Below are 19,303 nucleotides of genomic sequence, written 5' to 3'. Positions count from 1 at the left end.
TTGACATTTTTTTAGAAGAATTCTTTGCACAATAATTCGGATAGGCATTGTAAGATGTAACACTACCAAAATGTCCTGGTCAAAACAAACAAACTGAAAAGTACTGTCATAGGTTTGGTAATTATACAGAACCCCATACCCCAAAATAATTGAATTTAATTCAGCTTTGTCATAGAATCTTTAAAAGCCTTGACAGACAGTGCTGCTTTTCGTAATAGGTCAGCAATTTATGGTCTTCAGACTCATTCTAAGGTGCATATGTCTGCCTGACAGGAGTCACCTGACTTAATTCATTTTTGTAGAGCCTGTGACTTTTGTTGCAGAAAGTTGGAAATAGGGATAGTGCTCCAACAGCAGCGTTAACTAACTTCTTTAAAGCTTTATATTTTAAAAGGTTGAAGACCTGGATGCGTCATACTTTGTATATATATATGTATATATGCCTTCTTTTACGAACTTTCCGTCCGTCACATATTCATTGTCCTTGGCCTCATCTTCATGGTTCAGTGACCACTTGAAAAAAAAAAAGTTTCTCTCTTATTATGAGTAATAGGGTAAATACATTTGGTATGTGTGTACCTTGCAAGGTCCTCATGTCTGTCAGACAGTTTTCATTTGACCTCGACCTCATTTCATGGATTAGTGAACAAGGTTAAGTTTTGGTGGTCAAGTCCACATTTCAGAAATAAGCAATAGGTCTAGTATATTTCGTATATGGAAGGATTGTAAGGTGTACATGTCCAACTGGCAGGTGTCATCTGACCTTGACCTCATTTTCATGGATCAGTGGTTATAGTAAAGTTTGTGTTTTGATCTGTTTTTCTTATACTGTATGCAATCACTCTACTATATTTGGTGTATGGAATGATTGTAAGTTGTTAGTACATATCCAACTAGCAGGTGTCATCTAACCTTGACCTCATTTTGGTGGTTCATGGGACAAAGTTAAGTTACTGAGTTTTGGTTTTCTTTTTTCTGATACTATAAGTAATATGTCAACTATATTTGGTTTATGGAAATATTTAATGATGTACATGCCAGTCTCGTAGGTTTTATTGACCTTGACCTCATTTTCACAGTTTGCTCACTGTTAAATTTTTGTGTTATGGTCTGTTTTTCTTAAACTATAAGCAATAGGTCAACTATATTTGTTGTAAGGAAGGATTGTAAGCTGTACATGTCTGCTTTGAATAGTTCATCTGACCTTGACCTCATTTTCATGGTTCAATGGTCAATGTTTAGTTTTCTTGGTTAAGTCTGTTTCTTAGAAACTATAAGCAATAGGTCAACTATATTTAGTGTGTTTATTGAATGATTGTAAGGTGAACAAGTAATTCTCATTTGGTTTATATGACCTTGACCTCATTTTTTCTCATCACTTGGCGTCCGGCGTCCGTCGTCGTCCGTCGTCGTCGTCGTCGTCCGTCGTCGTCGTCGTCCGTCGTCGTTAACTTTTACAAAAATCTTCTCCTCTAAAACTACTGGGCCAAATTGAACCAAACCTGGCCACAATCATCATTGGGGTATCTAGTTTAAAAAATGTGTGGCGTGACCCGGTCAACCAACCAAGATGGCCGCCACGGCTAAAAATAAAACATAGGGGTAAAATGCAGTTTTTGGCTTATAACTCAAAAACCAAAGCATTTAGAGGAAATCTGACAGGGGTAAAAATGTTAATCAGGTCAAGATCTATCTGCCCTGAAATTTTCAGATGAATCGGTCAACCCGTTGTTGGGTTGCTGCCCCTGAATTGGTAATTTTGAGGAAATTTTGCCGTTTTTGGTTATTATCTTGAATATTATTATAGATAGAGATAAACTGTAAACGGCAATAATGTTCAGCAAAGTTAGATTTACAAATAAGTCAACATGACCGAAATGGTCAGTTGACCCCTTAAGGAGTTATTGCCCTTTATAGTCAATTTTTAACCATTTTTCATAAATCTAAGTAATCTTTTACAAAAATCTTCTCCTATGAAACTACTGGGCCAAATTAATCCAAAGTTGGCCACAATCATCTTTGGGGTATCTAGTTTTAAAAATGTGTGGCGTGACCCGGTCAACCAACCAAGATGGCCGCCACGGTTAAAAATGGAACATAGGGGTAAAATGCAGTTTTTGGCTTATAACTCAAAAACCAAAACATTTAGAGGAAATCTGACATGGGGTAAAAATGTTTATCAGGTCAAGATCTATCTTCCCTGAAATTTTCAGATGAATCGGTCCATCTGTTGTTGGGTATAGATAGAGATAAACTGTAAACAGCAATAATGTTCATCAAAGTAAGATTTACAAATAAGTCAACATGACCGAAATGGTCAGTTGACCCCTTTAGGAGTTATTGCCCTTTATAGTCAATTTTTAACCATTTTTCGTAAATCTTAGTTATCTTTTACAAAAATCTTCTCCTCTGAAACTACTGGGCCAAATTAATTCAAACTTGGCCACAATCATCTTTGAGGTACCTTGTTTGAAAAATGTGTCCGATGACCTGGTCATCTAACCAAGATGGCCACCACGGCTAAAAATAGAACAGGGGTAAAATGTAGTTTTTTGCTTATAACTCTGAAACCAAATCATTTAGAGCAAATCTGACAAGGAGTTAAATTGTTAATCAAGTCAATATATATCTGCCCTGAAATATTCAAATGAATTGGACAAGCGGTTGTTGGGTTGCTGCCCTCCAATTGGTAATTTTTAAAGAAATTTTGCTGTTTTTGGTTATTATCTTGAATACTATTATAGATAGCAATAAACTGTAAACAGCGATAATGTTCATCAAAGTAAGATCTACAAATAAGTCAACATGACCTAAATGGTCAATTGACCCCTTAAGGAGTTATTGTCCTTTATAGTCAATTTTTAACAATTTTCATTAATTTTGTAAATTTATGTAAATTTTTACCACATATATTTCTCTGTTACTAATGGGCAAAGTTCATTATAGATATAATTGTAAGAGGCAAGAACGTTCAGTAAAGGAAGAAATTCAAACACATCACCATCACCAAAATACAATTTTGTCATGAATCCATTTGTGTCCTTTGTTTAATATGCACATAGACCAAGGTGAGCGACACAGGCTCTTTATAGCCTCTAGTTGGATCATGTTAAGTTTATGTGATAGTTGTAGTAAAGCATTATATTTAGGACTATCAACATAATATCAATGGTTAGTAAAGAAGACGAGATATTTCATCGTGTGCACTCTTGTTTTAAAATGGTTCGGTATACAATTTTCATGATCAGTGTGCATGCTAAGGACAGCAGTAACTTTCAGTTTTTTATTTAAAAGGTAAACATGCTCATGTTCTTTATTCATTGAGCATAAGGTGGATTTATAAACGAACATGTTCACAATGGTATAACACTAACCTTTGATTGGTTGGAATTTTTATCAAGAACAGCTGAATCAATGTAATCCAAATTAACCAGATATTTCTATGTGCAATATCCGAAAAAGTGCGTGAAATATGTGCCACTGGACGTTACACAACAATCCACCCGTCCTTTTGAGTATAGTCCTGGATATGCATGAAATATGTGCCACTGGGCGTAAAACACCGTTAAACACCAATCCACCCGTTCTTTTTAAGTTTCTCCTTAAATATGCATGAAATATTTGACACTGGAAGTTAAGCAAATAACAATCAACCAATCAAGCGTTTAAATATTCAGTGGGAGTGTTATATATAAAGTATGTTTTATCTAACCTGGTTTTGTGTGTCTCTAAGTTGTCTAGCCTAATAAACACATGTTTTGAGCACGGAATTCGCTATTCCTCGTGTTCTTACAGCTTTATATTCCTTTTGATATCAAAGTGACCATGGTGGAAACTTAATATAGTATGGTTAGCTTAGAAATATGGCAAGTTGATATTACTTTGTTGTTTTGTTAGTGATTGTATAATTTGTTTTTTTATTTTGACTTTTAAGGGGTCTCTCTTGCTTAGATGACGTCTCATTGACAAATTTATTCCTAACATCTCTTTATTTCCTTGTTGAAACATATGAAACATATAATATTTCATATTTGCATCGTGACCACTAAGGTATTTTATCATAGACCTGGACATTATTTTTTTTGGAAATGTAAGCCGCCTAAACCGTCTCCGACTTTACAAGTATGCCACCTAGACGTGTACTAGTACTGTCACTAACAGTTTTTTTATTTTAGTTTTTTTTATTGTGAATTCTTATTCCAAATACATCATTTATATGAGAAAATAATAATTATTATACTGTCTGAGTAAATTTCTGGTAAAGTAGGGCTGTGTTGCGAACTGCCAAAAGATTGTTCCAGCGCTGATTTTGTGTCATTCTGTAGCTGAATGTAGGTTTAGCAGGAATCGCATTAAAATTTTGTTCGAGATGGTCTTCGTGTTCAATGATACCAAATCGCCGCGGATTAAAATCTATTAAAAAACCAATGTTTCTGCCTTGGTCAAATGATGGCAAAATCATTTGATTAGTTGATTGGCTGAAGAATGTCGATAGGACAGTAACCGGTTTTATCGATGTGTGGTTATTTTTATCACGTGCATTTGTAGAATCATCATGTCCTAGTAGATGTGTGGAATCTGTGCAATCGGCGATTTCACTACATTGATCACCACTACATTGTGAAACATCATTTTTTAAACTTTTTTCAGTATCTGAAGCCACTGAACTGTCAGATGACATTGTCAGATCTAACCTGATTTGGTTCAAGGATATTTCACTTCCATTTTCTGTAGGAAAAAAAGTTGAAGTGTTATCTAGGTCTGACAAAATCGGTTCTTGAACGGAGGACTGCTCGTTACATTGCTTTGGTGATTCTGTATTCGTTTCTTTGTCTAACACTACATTAATGTCGTTTCTTGATATTTTAGTATTTTCTTTGTTTCCTACAGACAATGCGATACGTTCATTTGTTTTATTGCCAACGCCGTCTGGTGCCGGGTCTTTAGGTGCAAGGTCACATGATGCGTATGTCCTTTTCAATGGTATATTTGACGATGCATACAAAACAGAATCGTTATTTGGTGGAGGACCGGGCTTCTCACACTGGATTTTAGTTATAGAATGTGCTAACATTCTCTTATCCTCTTCATACCTTGATAGTAAATATTTTTTAAATCCTCTTTTGTGAATTTGGACATTTCTTCGGGATTCCTCTATAAATAAAATTTAAACAAATAAACAAACCTGAATTGTTATTTTATATCTATATTTAAATTAGTTTATTTCTTCTTTTCATTAAATAGTCCACAATATTAGCGAACAAGGCCATGAAGTTTTATTCGAAACACATTTAATAATTACTCTCACACTGGTCTAATAAAAAAATAAATATTTTTTTTTATGTTTTTATACAAAATATAATATATGCAATTGTTATTTCATGTTCCCGATAGCAGCTTGATGTACTAGTATATATAAATGTTCAGGTTCATATTAGTATGTTACGCGTGTGGAACGCCGTAACTGCCTGGTGTGATCTGCTTTCGGTGCACATGAAAACAAAATGCAATTCTTGTAATTTCATTACGTTAAAAAAAGAGTAAAAGAGTCGAAAGACAGTTAAGTGTGTGAAACGCTACAATACATGTATAATATGCATATTCCCGAACCAATAGTTTTACTTACCGCTTTCGGGATACTGGTCTATACTTGCAGTACAAATTCTAGCCTCCTCTAACTTCAACTTCTTTACAGGTCCTGACTCTAAACTTTCGGAACCATCAACTGGAGATTGGCTTCGCTTTTTATTTTTCTCATTACTCACTGCTTTTGAATTTGATTTCTCTTGTTTGGGTATTTTTAACATAAGATATTCAGGAGTAAATAATACAGGTGGCGAAGCAATAAAATCAAGTTCTATATTTTGTTTACTGTCTTTCATTTTACATGCTGGTAGAGCCTTTCTCTTCTGTGATTGTATTTTTTCTTTCTTATTATCGTCTGTCTCTTTTGCATTTGGTATCGTCGATATTTGTCCGGCATGTTGATTTTCAGCTATAACAGTCTCGCCTGTACTCCTTGCCTGTTTTGTATACGGCGAAATCGCTGCATGAGCATATATACTTCCATTTTGTGTTGGCGTATGTTGAAGTCTCTGACTTGCTAGTGAACTTGTTTGAACTTCAGTATGTTGATTTTGTATATGCTGAGCAGTCGGTTGGTTACCTAAATTAGGATGATGATTTTCAATACGATTTTGTTCTTGTTGTGCCCTCTCAACCTTTGCAACCTGCTGGGGATGATGATCTTGTGTGAGCGGTTGGTCAGTATAAAAACTTTCATGTTTCTGTCCTGACTGTTGAAAATCCTGTTGATCAGCAATACTCTTGTTGAAACTTTCGTGTTTGAGCTGCGAGACTTGAACATGTTCCTCATTGTCTTTGTTTGGTGGATATTGTTCGCGAGATCCAAACGGTTGTCTGCTTATGTTTTGAGAATATTGATGCGTTTGGTTGACTTTTTCAGGTGAATACGGTGGTTGTTGACAAGTCATATTCGATGAATATAGTTGTTGTTGATCAGCCGTGTCTTGTGATTGTTTCGTCGTATTATGTTGCGTATATTTTAACTTTTGATTAACTGTGTTTTTAGAATACGATGTTTGTTGATCAGCCTTGATTGGTGAATGTTGAAGATGTTGATCAGCTGTTTTCGATGGCGTATGTTGTAGTTGATGATTAGTCATCTTTTGTGAATATACATGTACATGTGACTGTTGATTATCCATGTTCGATGAATATTGAAGGTGTTTATTCCCTGTGTTTGGTGAAAACTGCAGCTGTTGTCTAGCCATGTTCGATGAATATGGTAGTTGTTGATTAGCAGGGTTAAATGAAAACTGAGACTGCTGATTAGCCGTATTCGGTGGCGTATATTGTAGTTCTTGATTAGACATGTTTGGTGAATACAAAATTTGGTGATTAGTCATGTTCGTTGAATACTGTTGTTGTTGATAAGCCGTGTTTGGTGGAAACTGAAGCTGTTGATAAGCCGAGTCCGTAGGATGTTGTAGTTGGTGATTAGTCAGGTTAGATTGATATTGTATCGGTTGATTAGTACTGTTCGGTGGACATTGACGCTGTTGGTTGGCAATGCTTGGTGGGTTCTGTAGCTGTTGATTCTGTATATTCTGTGGATATTTTGGTTGTTGGTAAGCATTGTTTGGTGTATATTGTTGTTGGTTAACTTGTAGATTCGGATAATTGTTTTCATGGTAAGCAGGCTGTTGACCGTGAGTCTGACTAGGTTGATTTGCAGAATAAAGGTATTGTGATTGCGGTTGCATTTGATGGACGTTTTGTGGAGTTGCTAGCGGGGATGATGGACTTTGGTGGATGTTTTGCAGATTCCGTTGTTCCTGTACAGATTTGTTTAAATCACGTTGTTGTGCAGGTTGTTTGAACATTAGATTCACCCGTTTTTCTGGTTCAGAAATTTGCTGACCTTTTTGGCTTCCATATAAATAGGGACGATTGTGTTGTTCCTTTATTGACGGAGTTGACTTCAGTATACCTTGTGGTGGTTTTCTTTCATCATTATGAAGATTCATTAGTATTTTGTTCTTTTCAAGTGACATATCATCATCGTTTTGTACTAATTTTTCTATATTCCATTTAACATTACTTTTCGGTGTCTTTGTCGGAACCAAGGATTGTTCTATGTTTTCAGCAATTACTAATCTGTGTTCAGGGGAAGAAACATTGCTCTCTGGTTGTGGCGAACTGTTGAAAAAAGTTATTGGCTGTTTTTGGAGACTTGTATTCTGATCTTGAAAATTTCCAGCAGTAAAAACTTGACATTCAGGGTTAACATATTGGTTTGGATCTACGGTTAAAATCTGGTTTCCGCGAGATGTGACGATATTAACTGGACTTGTTTCTGAATTTTGAAATTGGGCTGTATTGTTTGGTAGTGATATAATAGTGCCTACGTTGCCATAACTATATTGTTCGCCTTTATTGTATTGTGAGTTTGGTATATCTGATAGTTGTGATGTCTGTGTTTTAGAAGAGACGTTTTGCTGTAGATTCGAATTCTTGGAGGGTTCCTTTGAGGAAAGTGCTAGAAAACTTTTCCAATGATCTATCATGTGTTCCGGACTCCTGCCTGTTGGACTCTGCTGAACATTTGAACTTCCTGCTGTGGGTTGTTCAATTTCAGCATGCGGACTGTTTTGTGTAGCTGGTGAATTTGGTTTTACAATATTGAAATCTTTAAATCCTGTCTCCTTACCTCCAGCCATTCGGAGAGCTTAGCTGTTTATCATCAGCCCATTGTTGTTTCTGTTGTGATGTATGCTTTCAACACTCATCTGTATCATTGATTGCGCTTTAGAAAAAAACAAAATGAGGAATAATAGCAACCATTTTATTTACACACAGTACAATTTTCGTTGGTAGAGCTTGGAAAGATTTGACAAATATTCTAGATCATTTTTGATTATACAGCTTTTCAACTTTTTAGGTTTTATACATTCTTGGCTTTCAAATATTCGGCTTTGAGCGTTTGTGGTAAAGGTAAATCCATTAAAGCGCATCGGACGCATTAAGTTTACATTGTGGTGTTCCCCCCCCCCCCCCTTTTTTTTTTTTTTAAATATTTACATTGTAACAATTCACTTAAGCTTGCCAATTATTGATACCGTATGTGGACGGACTTCTATTTGTCTAATAGTAAATTTATTTTTCATAATTTTGGTTGTTGAATACTTTAGATTGTTGTATCTTTGGCGTATACGCCTCATATTTTCGTTTACACGCGAAGTATATATAAAATGACAAAATATACAGGATACGAGTAAAATGCTAAAAAAACATTTTACATATTATATCATTCAGACTCCTTGTAATTCCATTTCACAGTCAAAATCTGGTTTTAACATGAGAGTGAAGCAATAATAATGCATAGAAAATTTAAATTGCTGAAAATACATGGTCCATCTACACACACTTGATGTGTGCTTTTAGTTTTCTATTTTGATTACTAGTATATACCAATGTGACCAAATACTTTTTGCACGTCTCTGTTCTTCATAGTGTACAGTCTACCAAGTTATATTATTTTCTAAGTAAAGAATTAAAGCAACATGCTTTATTATAAATACTTACTTTGGATACTTACTTTGGATACACGAAGTTAACATATAGATCGCTTAGTAGTCTCGTGGCAACGTTCTCGTCATATTGTGACGTTGCGACTAGTTTTTCATGTCTTTACACGTTGGAAATAATTTGAAAGAATAGATTTTATAAATTACTCAAACATAGCTGTAAAAGGCACAGACATAAAATATAAAACAATTCAGTCGAGAAAAATAACAGCCTAGTTTATGCGGTACAAATCGTCAATTTACGAAAAATAAATATGAAACAATTTAACCAACGACAACCGTTGAATTACAGGCTCCTGACTTATGGGTGGGGTTAAATGATTAAAGAATAACGGGCAAAAAAATGAAGATTAGAGAAAAAGGGGTTAATTTTTTGAAGATTAGAGAAAAAGGGGTTATTTCTTTAAAGATTAGAGAAAAAAGGGGTGAAAATTAAATGTTTACAGAATAACAGACCCCCCCCCCCCCCCCATCCAGACCCTCACTTATGACTGATACATGCAGAATTCGGCAGGGATAAACGTTTCTGTGTGAGCTCAACCATCAAACAAACTGTGAAAACAGTTGCAAATGACTGAACGCAAAAGATCGGTACGAAACACAAACAAACCTACTAGCAATTAAAAAAAAAGACACGAAGTTGAAAGTACCAATAAAAGAGTACTTGCGGCTACATGCAGCTAACGCAAAGCCAATTTCAACTAATAAATAAATAATGTTTTCCCAGAACAACTTGAAGTATCAATCAGTACACATTCAACGGAATGAATGTAAAGACTTCACAAACAGTCTGAGAAACGAAAGTCATTGTGTATTGTCAAAATATAAGCAAACCAGCATCGACAGGATGTAGGATTACGAGTATCCACTATAAACATTGTTTTTGGACTTTATAAAAAAAATAGCAGTATACTGAGTATTGGACGGATATAATGGTCGATTTAAATGGGAGGAGCGTAGCCAGAAAAATTCAAGAAGATATGGGTTTATGAGATATGGGGGGGGGGGGGGGAAGGGGGGTGAGGGCGGTGCAATTGATTTGCGACAAACAAAAGCTCAACTATGATTATAAATAGTGACAACTCAAACAGAACGTCGACTTTAATAAAAGTGCATGTTTGATCAAATATAGTATACGCGGTCGCGGTTTCAGAGAAAATACGATGGAATGAAAAATATAAACATAGAAAACCGATGAAATATTCGGACAAACTCTCTCATTTGCTTGCCCCATAATACATGCAATAGTAGTACATGTATAATGTGTTACCAATATGTGTTTAACATATGTATGAATTAATAAAATTGAGACTGTGAATCTGAATGGAAATGGGGAATGTGTCAAAGAGACAACAGCCCGACCATGGAACAGACAACAGCAGAAGGTCACCAACAGGTCTTCAATGCAGCGAGAAATTCTCGCACCCGGAGGCGTCCTTCAGCTCGCCCCATAACAAATATATACTAGTTCAGTGATAATGAACGCCATGCTAAACTCCAAATTGTACAAGAGAAAAAAAAATTAAAAATAATACAAGACTAACAAAGGCCAGAGGCTCCTGACTTGGGACAGGCGCAAAAATGCGGCGGGGTTAAAAATGTTATTGAGATCTCAATCCTTGTAGACTTTTGGCAATGGCCTATTTGGCATAATAATCCAACAACATTCTTTACCTGGTAAAACGCTTTAAAGTTTTAGTTATATCCATGATATCTATAATGTTTTACAACTGTTGTTCACAGATGAATTCAGGAATTTCCGGCATAAACAAACTTACGATTAAGATTGCCATGATCGTAAGTTACAGTGGCGGATCCAGAAATTTTCATAAGTGGGGCCCACTGACTGCCTAAGAGCGCCTGCTCCGGTACGTCATGCTTCAGTGGTTCCCTTTATAATCAACCAATTATTCCCAGAAAAGGGGGGGGGGGGGGGGGGCTCTAAATCCACCTCTGAGTTATGAACAATTCAGTATGATTACGATAAATCTAGGTCGTAAGTATTTTTGCAAAATGGACTCCAGACTGGCATAATATAACTTAATACAACGATGCTTAAAAAAGTTATTTCGATTGAGCCGGTAACATCAATGTACCACAAATCGGTTATTTTCATGTCTATATGTGGTTTATAGAATAGGTCATAAAGGGCAAGAAGATAAAAGTAGTGATCGAACTGAACTGGAAAATTAAAGAATGAATGACTAGAGATGTTTTAAAAAAACAAAACAAAAAACAACTTAAGCAACAGGAGTGGATTGTAACCCTTGGCTAGCGAAGATGAATCAAAGCTAGGATTTTTGTTAAGAATGATCAAGAATATAGAAAAAAAAAGAAAAAAAAATACCAGACATAAAGATAGAGAAATAGATAAAAATGTGTTATATATACTTATCAATTTGGATTAAAGGGTCTTCATTTTTTACTAAACGATATTAAAAACTTAAGTTTAAGTATTATTTTTTAACTGCTCTGTTTAAAATGTATCCGGCTTTAAAGTTGGATTCATTTTTTAAATATTTTCTCAAACGTTTCATATTATAGGAACACCGTAATTACGAGAATTTGACACGGTTTTGTTCACTAATGATCGGTAAGATAATTTTAATTAAAAATTTAAATGGCGGGAAAATTAAAGTTTTGTGACTAGAGTTACTTCCCCTTAATTCCATAGCGACTGCATGGCGTGGAAGATGGCGGCGTAAACTTTTAAAAACATAAACATCAAATGACAATTCTTACTTAGAACAGAATAATAAAAATTAATACTGCGAAATGGCCGCATTGTTGAAGAGTGCTGCGGTTGCCTCTATTAACAGGGGTCAACCAAGTTCTTTCTACAGCAAGGACAAAACAAATCCAGTTTTCCAGTCGCTGGACCAAGAAATAAAAAAGTTTATGGGTTATATGCGTAAACGAAATAGCCCTGGCTACAAAAAGCCTGCAGACGAACCTTCTTCTAGGGCGTTAGTATTAGATTCACAATAAATTTAATAATTTTATAATGTTAATTGCCACCCAATGATCCATAGATATTCATGTAACTACTGGTTTGAACTATAGCACTAACAGGTGCCTCCCCTTGCATTTGTAACCGAAGAGCATGATTTTCATAACAAAAATGCATTTCTCCACCAATACCACTTTGTTACAAGGCAACATGTATAATGACTTATACTGACTGAGCTAAAGAAAAAGTGAGGGGGCCCTGATCACAGGCACTTGTTTCTATCCATACGAAGGTCGACTATCCATATAAATTCTATTTATATGGATAGTCGACCTTCGTATGGATAGAAAAAGTGCCTGTGGCCCTGATCCTGAAATGATCTGAAATCACGGGCTTAAAAACGAAATCCCAAGTTCCTGAATTTAAAGAAATTTAAATCCTGACATCCTGAAATTCCCAAATTTATTCCCGGATCTCAAAAGGATCAATCCCAAACTTAAAAACACCCAATCCCGATGTCCCGAAAAAAAGGTCCTGCCCCTCAAAGAAGTACTTCCTTAGCTCAACCACTTAAGGGCATAAGATACAGATACAGGGGAGGTAATGACGTTGCTAACGTAAAATGTTATTTTCGCGACGTCAAACTGTGACATATCGGGAAAAGATGCATTTTTCGACTGATTTTTATCATTCAAACTGATTTAATTTGAAAACGAGTTCATGGACCCCTATTTTTCAAAACAGCAATTTGTTTCATTTTGCAGGGAGATTATGTGACCCAAATTTTATAAAACTGTAAATAGAGGATTTTTTTTTAATTTTGATAAACATGCAGAAAAAAATTACGTATTTTCCTCAATTCATGAACATTTGATAAATATGAGTTATTTCTGAATAAAAAATCCATAATTTTTTAGAATACTTATAAAATACAGAAATTACCGATTATTTAACAAAAAACAATGTGTGTTTATCTTTTATAACAAAAAAGTTATGTCTTTCTTTCGAAAAAGAAATTACGGCCACAAATCTGAATTTCGAGCAAATATACAAAATTTCGACCTCATTTTACTCAAAAAGTAGCACATGAAGGTATATTTTTTATTACATATTTAATTTAATCAGGTAAAAAATAGCCTATGTGCAAATTTTCACGAACTTGTAAATACAGGATCAAAACTGTATCGTATGCCCTTAAGTATCTGACGTGAGGGTACCCAAATTGCACCTATTTTGACAGTTTTTTAACCTACGTTTGTTTATGCTTCTGACAAAAGTTTTTTAATTCGTAAATGAAATCTGAATAAATTCTACCATTTAACAGTTAACAAGTTTTATGTTGGGAATGGTCTATTTCACTGTATTTACATTATGACAAAACTTATGTTAAATGAATGTAACCTGTCACTGTAGCTAAATTAAACATCTTTTTATAAATATATTTGAAAGTTTTCTAAATTGATTCTTTTGTTTTAGGTCAGACACCCTGTTTGAATTGTGGAACAAATATGAGCCAAAGCTACCAGAGATTTACTACCAGGAAAAATTGCTGCAAATGGGCGATTTTCTGATGACTGTTCGGGTAATTAGGAGTTCTGAATTTTTTCTAAAAATAATTATATTGATTACTGATTTCCCCTCATCAGTTTAGAACTGGTAGAACAGTGTCTTATTTTAGTTACATCAATGCTGTTATCCATATATTTTATAAACAAGCTAAAATATCAACCAATCAAAGTGACGTTATTGTATTTGGTGTTTTAAGCACACATTTTGTTTTTTGAGTACAAGTTTTACCACCCATAGTACAGAACTCCTGGACTCTTCATAAGGAAGTTCGCTACTCAGTTTCAAAATAACAAGCTTTTCATAACACTAGTATATATTGAAAGGGCATTAATAAAAGAACAAAAAAAGCGAAAAAAAACATATAGGTCAGTGTGCTTGTGTTCGAGACAACTTGAAATTTTGCAGGAAAATGTTCTCTCTTGATTTTTCATAGCTTTATCTTTGACAGGTTTAAGTTCTAAAAAATTATTAAAAAATAACAAAGATTGTATAAGACTTTTACAGATGGATCATAATTATACATGTAAAAGATTAATTAAAAGAAAAATGGGGATAAGAATGGTTACATGTAGTAGGCAAATTTTTTAAAGGCATTCAATTGGATAAAACAAGAGGATTCTGAAAATCTGACAAAAGTTCAAAAACATGACAAGCGAACATCCTTAATAAGAATCCTTCATATAACAATTATTCATGTTTATGAATTTTATATTTTTAGGAATACAGTTTAGCATTATGGCAGTGCTATGACAGATATCTGTTACATTTTGGTAACATCAATGTGGAAGAGATTACTGATGTTGATATCTTTAGAATGACATTCTTCCCAGAAGGTTTTGACAGTGAGAATGCTGGATTGACAGTAAGTCTGAAACAGAAAGCACATTTTTAAAGTAAAAAGAAATTAAAAATTCTCAATGAACCCAAAAAGCAAGTACATATTGCAAGCGAATCATATTCAGTAAACATGAAAAATAATTGAAATATTTGTGGTTTGTTATTTTTTTAATTTCAGGGCCTCAAATATTTTCCTGGAGAACATTCAAGATCTTTGTTTGATTTATATCTTTGGTAGAATAAATTGTATTGATAGTACAAAGAATTTGGCCATATTGCATGGTAGTCTGATAAACGAATAGACTGGAAATGGAAAAAGTACTATTATTTTCAACTATTGTTGCAGGAGTTGGAACTTTAAGTAAAAACTCATCAGTTGTGTGTTGATCCATATTAAAATAAGATACACTCATTGTGAAGAGTTCCAACCATATATTAAAAAAGAGGAGTAAACAAAGATAAGTCTAAGAAAGATAGAAAACAACATGACTTAAGATTAGTCAACAAAACACCACTTAGAAAACTAAAGATTTCTCAACACAAACATCATTTAATTGATTTTCTACAACTATATAAAAAAAAAAAAAAAAATTATAAAGAAAATATTTCCACTATTTTATCTGAATGTGTAGTAGTAATGTTAACTTTTCTACAGAAAAAGGAATTTTTTGTTCAGCAGGTAAATGTTTGTATAATTTTAATGTAAAGCTTAAATACTGTATGTTAAACAATTCAAAGTAAACATCTTTAAACAGGTGTTAAACAGAGTTGTCTCCTCTTATACATGTTTCAATTTTGATAATTGAGGGAGGGCCAGGACCTTTTTCGGGACGTCAGGATCAGGTGTTTTTAAGCTCAGGATTTCGTGATTGACCCTTTCGTGATTCTTGATTATTTTTTTTTGTGTTCAGGATGTTGGGATTTTAAGTTTTTTTTTAATTCTGGACTTCGGGATTTCATGTTTTTAAGCCAGTGTTTACGGGATCAGGACCCCTCCGACCCCTACCCCCCTCCCTCATAATTGTCATCTTTAAATCCATGATATATATAATTACACCATACTTACACAAATTAAGTTTAAAATAAATTTTATATTCAATTTGTCAATTAATAAATTATAATGTTTTTTTTTTTTCAATCTAGACAAAATGGGAGACAACTCATTTTCACCAAGATATTTTAATCTGCATGATAAATGTTTGTTATGCATAATAAATGTTTGTTAAAAATATTTAAAAAAAAAGGTTGCCACAGATTGCATTTATATTTTGAATGTATAACTTAATTTCAAAAAGTAAGATAAAAATAACATGAAATGGATTAATAAAATAACATATGCATGTTTAAATTGTGTTGCTGTAATTGTAAGTAGATCTCAATTGCATGTTTATTAACTTTATTTGTGTGTTCAAATTACTACATAATTATACAGTAACAAGTGAAGAATAAGAACCTAAACTCATGCATGTACTCTTTGGCTGACTGTCATCCCATACTCCAAGACAAATAAGCCTGTAAAATAAAAAGATATAGAGACATGAAAAAAAATGTAGGCCTGATATTTTCTAATGTGTTTACTTATATATTAACAAATAATCTGCATGAAGATTAAGGACAAACAAAAGTCAGTGTTTTCTTGAATATCCAACCAATGGTTACAGCAAAATCTTAGGATTTTATTCCATTTGTCTTAAAGATTGGATATCTGTTTTACACAGCATTGATTTTAAGCTGAACATTTTTTTGTAAGAAATTTTGAATATTTACAAGTGAAAAAGAAAATGCAAAATTTTGTGTGCAGGTAAATATAAATGAAACTAACCTCTTTTTGTATTGAAAAGTTTTAAATACTGTTATTAGAACAGACATGTTTATTTCATAACTGTAAAAGGAGTTAGGACTGAAAATGATATATATGTATATGATGTTCCGATCAAAGAGTTTAGTACTGACAATTTTTGTTAACATTTATTAGTCTAAAGGCATACATTTTAAATTGATTTTTAACTTAGACAGGTTGATTTATAGTAAACTGATAATTTGCATTTGTATAATTAAAGAGAACTTAATTATTTATTTTGATACTTTTTTTTTCAGTTTCGTGCCTTAATGGGGAAAAGTATAAGCATGTACCAAACAGTTCGTATGGTTGATCCAAAACTTCAAAATACACAGTCAACAGACAAATGTGTACATATACTGTCCTTTCTTAGACTTGTAATGCAGGTTGTACTACCAAAGGAGTCATTATGTTGGCTTGTTTACAATGGTAAGTAATTTTTTAATGACAACATAAAGCTATTTCATTTGAATATTGTACTCCTAATCACTCAGGGACAAAGCTGGGCTTCTTAAAGATTTCACAAAAAAATTAGCAGTATCAAATTTATTTCCAGATACAAAATGTTTATCCTTTCTCCCTCTATTTGCATTTAGACCTTTGATTTAAATATTTAAAATTTCTGATAGATACTGGTTCTCTATGTTCTTCAATTGAATACTAACTAATATGAATTGTAAATATTCAGTTTCTATTAAAAATATAATTTGAATTATTCATTTTCATGTGAAATAATGGATCAAGTTATTTAAGTTTTTTACCTAAAAGAAAAATTACCACATTAGCAACCGCAAGATTAACTTGGTAATGAAACAAGATTAATGTTTATTGTATCTTTTAAAAAAAAAAAGTATACATTTTTCTGAAAAAAATCAGGATTGCCTGAAATATTGTGATTCAATAGAAATTCTTAGCTACAAATTCACTTCTGGTGTGTATTCTTGAATGATATTATTGTTATACATTTATAAAAATTAACTGAGGAGTTATTTGTCTTCTTGTTCTGACACTTTGTATTTTTTTTTTCAATTTTAGGAACCATTCATATCTACAGTATATCTAGACATCTGATGTCCCTTGGTCATTCAGCTAGGGTAAGTATAATACTATTGATATATGTTATCAGGTATCGCCGCAATATCAGATGTCAAAAGGGGAAAAAGAGTTTTGCCAATTATTTATAATACATAATTCTGTAAAATGAATTTGTGATGGGATCAGAAACACTTGCTTGGAAAAGCCAAAAATATAAAAGACCTGAGAGCTCAAATTACAAAAGGGCCTAAATGAAAAACATGAAAACACATCTTTACCAGAAGCATATTTACTATAGCCTTCAATAGCATAGCATAATTACAATGTAATAACAGTATCAACAAGTAACTTTACATACAAATATATACTGAGCCAAAAAAGTTTAGCAACACTTTTTTTTTGAATTTTTTTTTGGTTGTTTCTGAAAAACACAAACGTTTGAAAAAATTGCATGGGGCGTCAATCAGGCCTCTCCGAAAATGACTGTCAGATGGCTCTTGGAATGGTTGATGCCGGCATGAGTGTTGCTGACGTCTTGGCTCGATTTAATGTGCATAAGTCAACAGTTTAGGGACTAAAAAACAGATATCAACAAATTGCAACAGCACAGGATAGGTCGATATGTCGTAGAACAAAAACAACCATCGTCAAGAGAGGAGCGCTACCTTCGCTTTACGTCAACACGGGACAAGTTTTTTGTGGCCACAAGAGTAGTGCATTGACTAAGGGCAGCTGCTGGTGTGCCTGCCAATCCTTAATTGATGCCCTTAAAGCATGGCCGAGAAATTGATTTTGAATAACACTATACTCATTTCAGCTTTTTGACCCTCCTGCGCTCCATTCAAAAAAATATCCTAATGAATATGAGTGTTAAACATTCATGTTGCTTCTGACATGTCATAATTCCATTTTTTTATTATCAAAATTATATGTTATGATTTTTTAATAAAATTAAATTTTATATTTATGTTGGTAAACTTTTTTGGCTCAGTATAGAATTTATTTAGAACAGTGATAATCATGTCCTGTATTATAAGTCTTAAAATAGTATACACAGTAAATCTCATGTTCTCTAAATAAATCTGAATCCATCAATCCATGTATGAAGATGATTCATAGAAATTAATACATTATTTGAAAAAAATGTTCTTTTTATTAAATTTAAATCATCATTTCTCAAATGTTCATCGATGCTTTTTACAGTGATGTTGTTTTACATATTTCAGGTTTTAGAATTCCTGTTATGGGCATGTATGTGTATGGAGACATCTGTCCCACTGCTGTCAGTCAAATATTTACCATGGAGATCTACACTTTATACAGCTGTTTGCCAGTCTTATTTTGATTGTAAAGCATCACATCATGCTGAGGTATATAACTTATAACTTGAACAAATCCTGTTTAAAATAGTTAAACTTTTTGCATAGGCTTTAGTGGAATTTTTTTTAACTTCTTATCTTTATATGAAGTTGGTAGGTTGGATATTTTCTTTTTATCATTCAATTTTAATTGATAAGTAAATACTTTGCACCAAGTTTGAATAGAAATTTTCAACTTACAAATCTCTGAAAAACATGATATATATATCCTGTTACATTAGCATGATTTCCAACTGAACATTTTACACTGTTCAAAAATAGAAGTTTTAATGTAAAATGGCATATTTCTGTCAGCTGAGCAATTCAGGCTCTTGGGAGGATCTTGTTTAAATGGCATATTTAATGAGAATGTTGACGTTAACATATATACTTTTATTTTAGGCCTTTGCAAGAAGAGGATTAGCCAAAATTAATGAATTAAACAAATTAGAGAGTTTAAGCAGTGCATCTGAAAGTGCTGATTCAGCAGAATCCTTCAGACATGCCACAGTGAAGGTGAGTAATTATTTATGATAGGAAAGCAGAATTTTCTTTGATATTGCTCAATCAAGTTTTTGCTTTAAAGCATACATGTTCAAATCAG

The 19,303-nt window shown here is 33.4% G+C and overlaps 2 protein-coding genes across 7 annotated transcripts in view; one reads left to right on the top strand and one right to left on the bottom strand.

Moving 5' to 3' along the window:
- Positions 1-4,161: 4,161 nt before the first annotated feature.
- On the bottom strand, positions 4,162-8,243 carry LOC143069645 (uncharacterized). The gene is made up of 3 exons (XM_076244694.1): positions 8,108-8,243; positions 5,627-7,708; positions 4,162-5,154 (listed from the first exon to the last, which is right to left on the bottom strand). Exons 1-3 carry the CDS (start codon positions 8,241-8,243, stop codon positions 4,235-4,237), a joined length of 3,138 nt encoding a protein of 1,045 aa, XP_076100809.1. The 3' UTR covers positions 4,162-4,234.
- A 3,548-nt stretch (positions 8,244-11,791) lies between these two features.
- Positions 11,792-19,303, top strand: part of LOC143082271 (cilia- and flagella-associated protein 54-like) — a 68,091-nt gene continuing 60,579 nt past the window's right edge. For all 6 annotated transcript variants that reach the window (XM_076257904.1, XM_076257888.1, XM_076257897.1 and 3 more), the window contains exons 1-7: positions 11,792-12,076; positions 13,537-13,642; positions 14,348-14,491; positions 16,564-16,735; positions 17,342-17,400; positions 18,568-18,711; positions 19,102-19,215. In XM_076257904.1, the coding sequence (XP_076114019.1) occupies positions 11,886-12,076; positions 13,537-13,642; positions 14,348-14,491; positions 16,564-16,735; positions 17,342-17,400; positions 18,568-18,711; positions 19,102-19,215 (930 nt within the window). In that variant the 5' untranslated portion in view covers positions 11,792-11,885. The remainder of the gene's footprint in view (positions 12,077-13,536; positions 13,643-14,347; positions 14,492-16,563; positions 16,736-17,341; positions 17,401-18,567; positions 18,712-19,101; positions 19,216-19,303) is intronic.

Source organism: Mytilus galloprovincialis, chromosome 1 (assembly GCF_965363235.1).
Source record: "Mytilus galloprovincialis chromosome 1, xbMytGall1.hap1.1, whole genome shotgun sequence".
NCBI classification, from domain to species: Eukaryota; Metazoa; Mollusca; class Bivalvia; order Mytilida; family Mytilidae; genus Mytilus; species Mytilus galloprovincialis.
Note: the sequence above shows the minus strand (reverse complement) of the source record. Positions and strands in the feature narration are given on the sequence as shown.

Bases quoted from the DNA above. Each gene is read 5' to 3' on its own strand.
- LOC143069645 (XM_076244694.1), bottom strand. From the start codon at position 8,243: ATGGCTGGAGGTAAGGAGACAGGATTTAAAGATTTCAATATTGTAAAA. The intron at 7,709-8,107 runs GCAGGAGTCCGG...CGCCACAACCAG, and splicing joins TGTTCAGCAGAGTCCAACAG to AGAGCAATGTTTCTTCCCCT. The intron at 5,155-5,626 runs GTAAGTAAAACT...TTTTATTTATAG, and splicing joins AGACCAGTATCCCGAAAGCG to AGGAATCCCGAAGAAATGTC.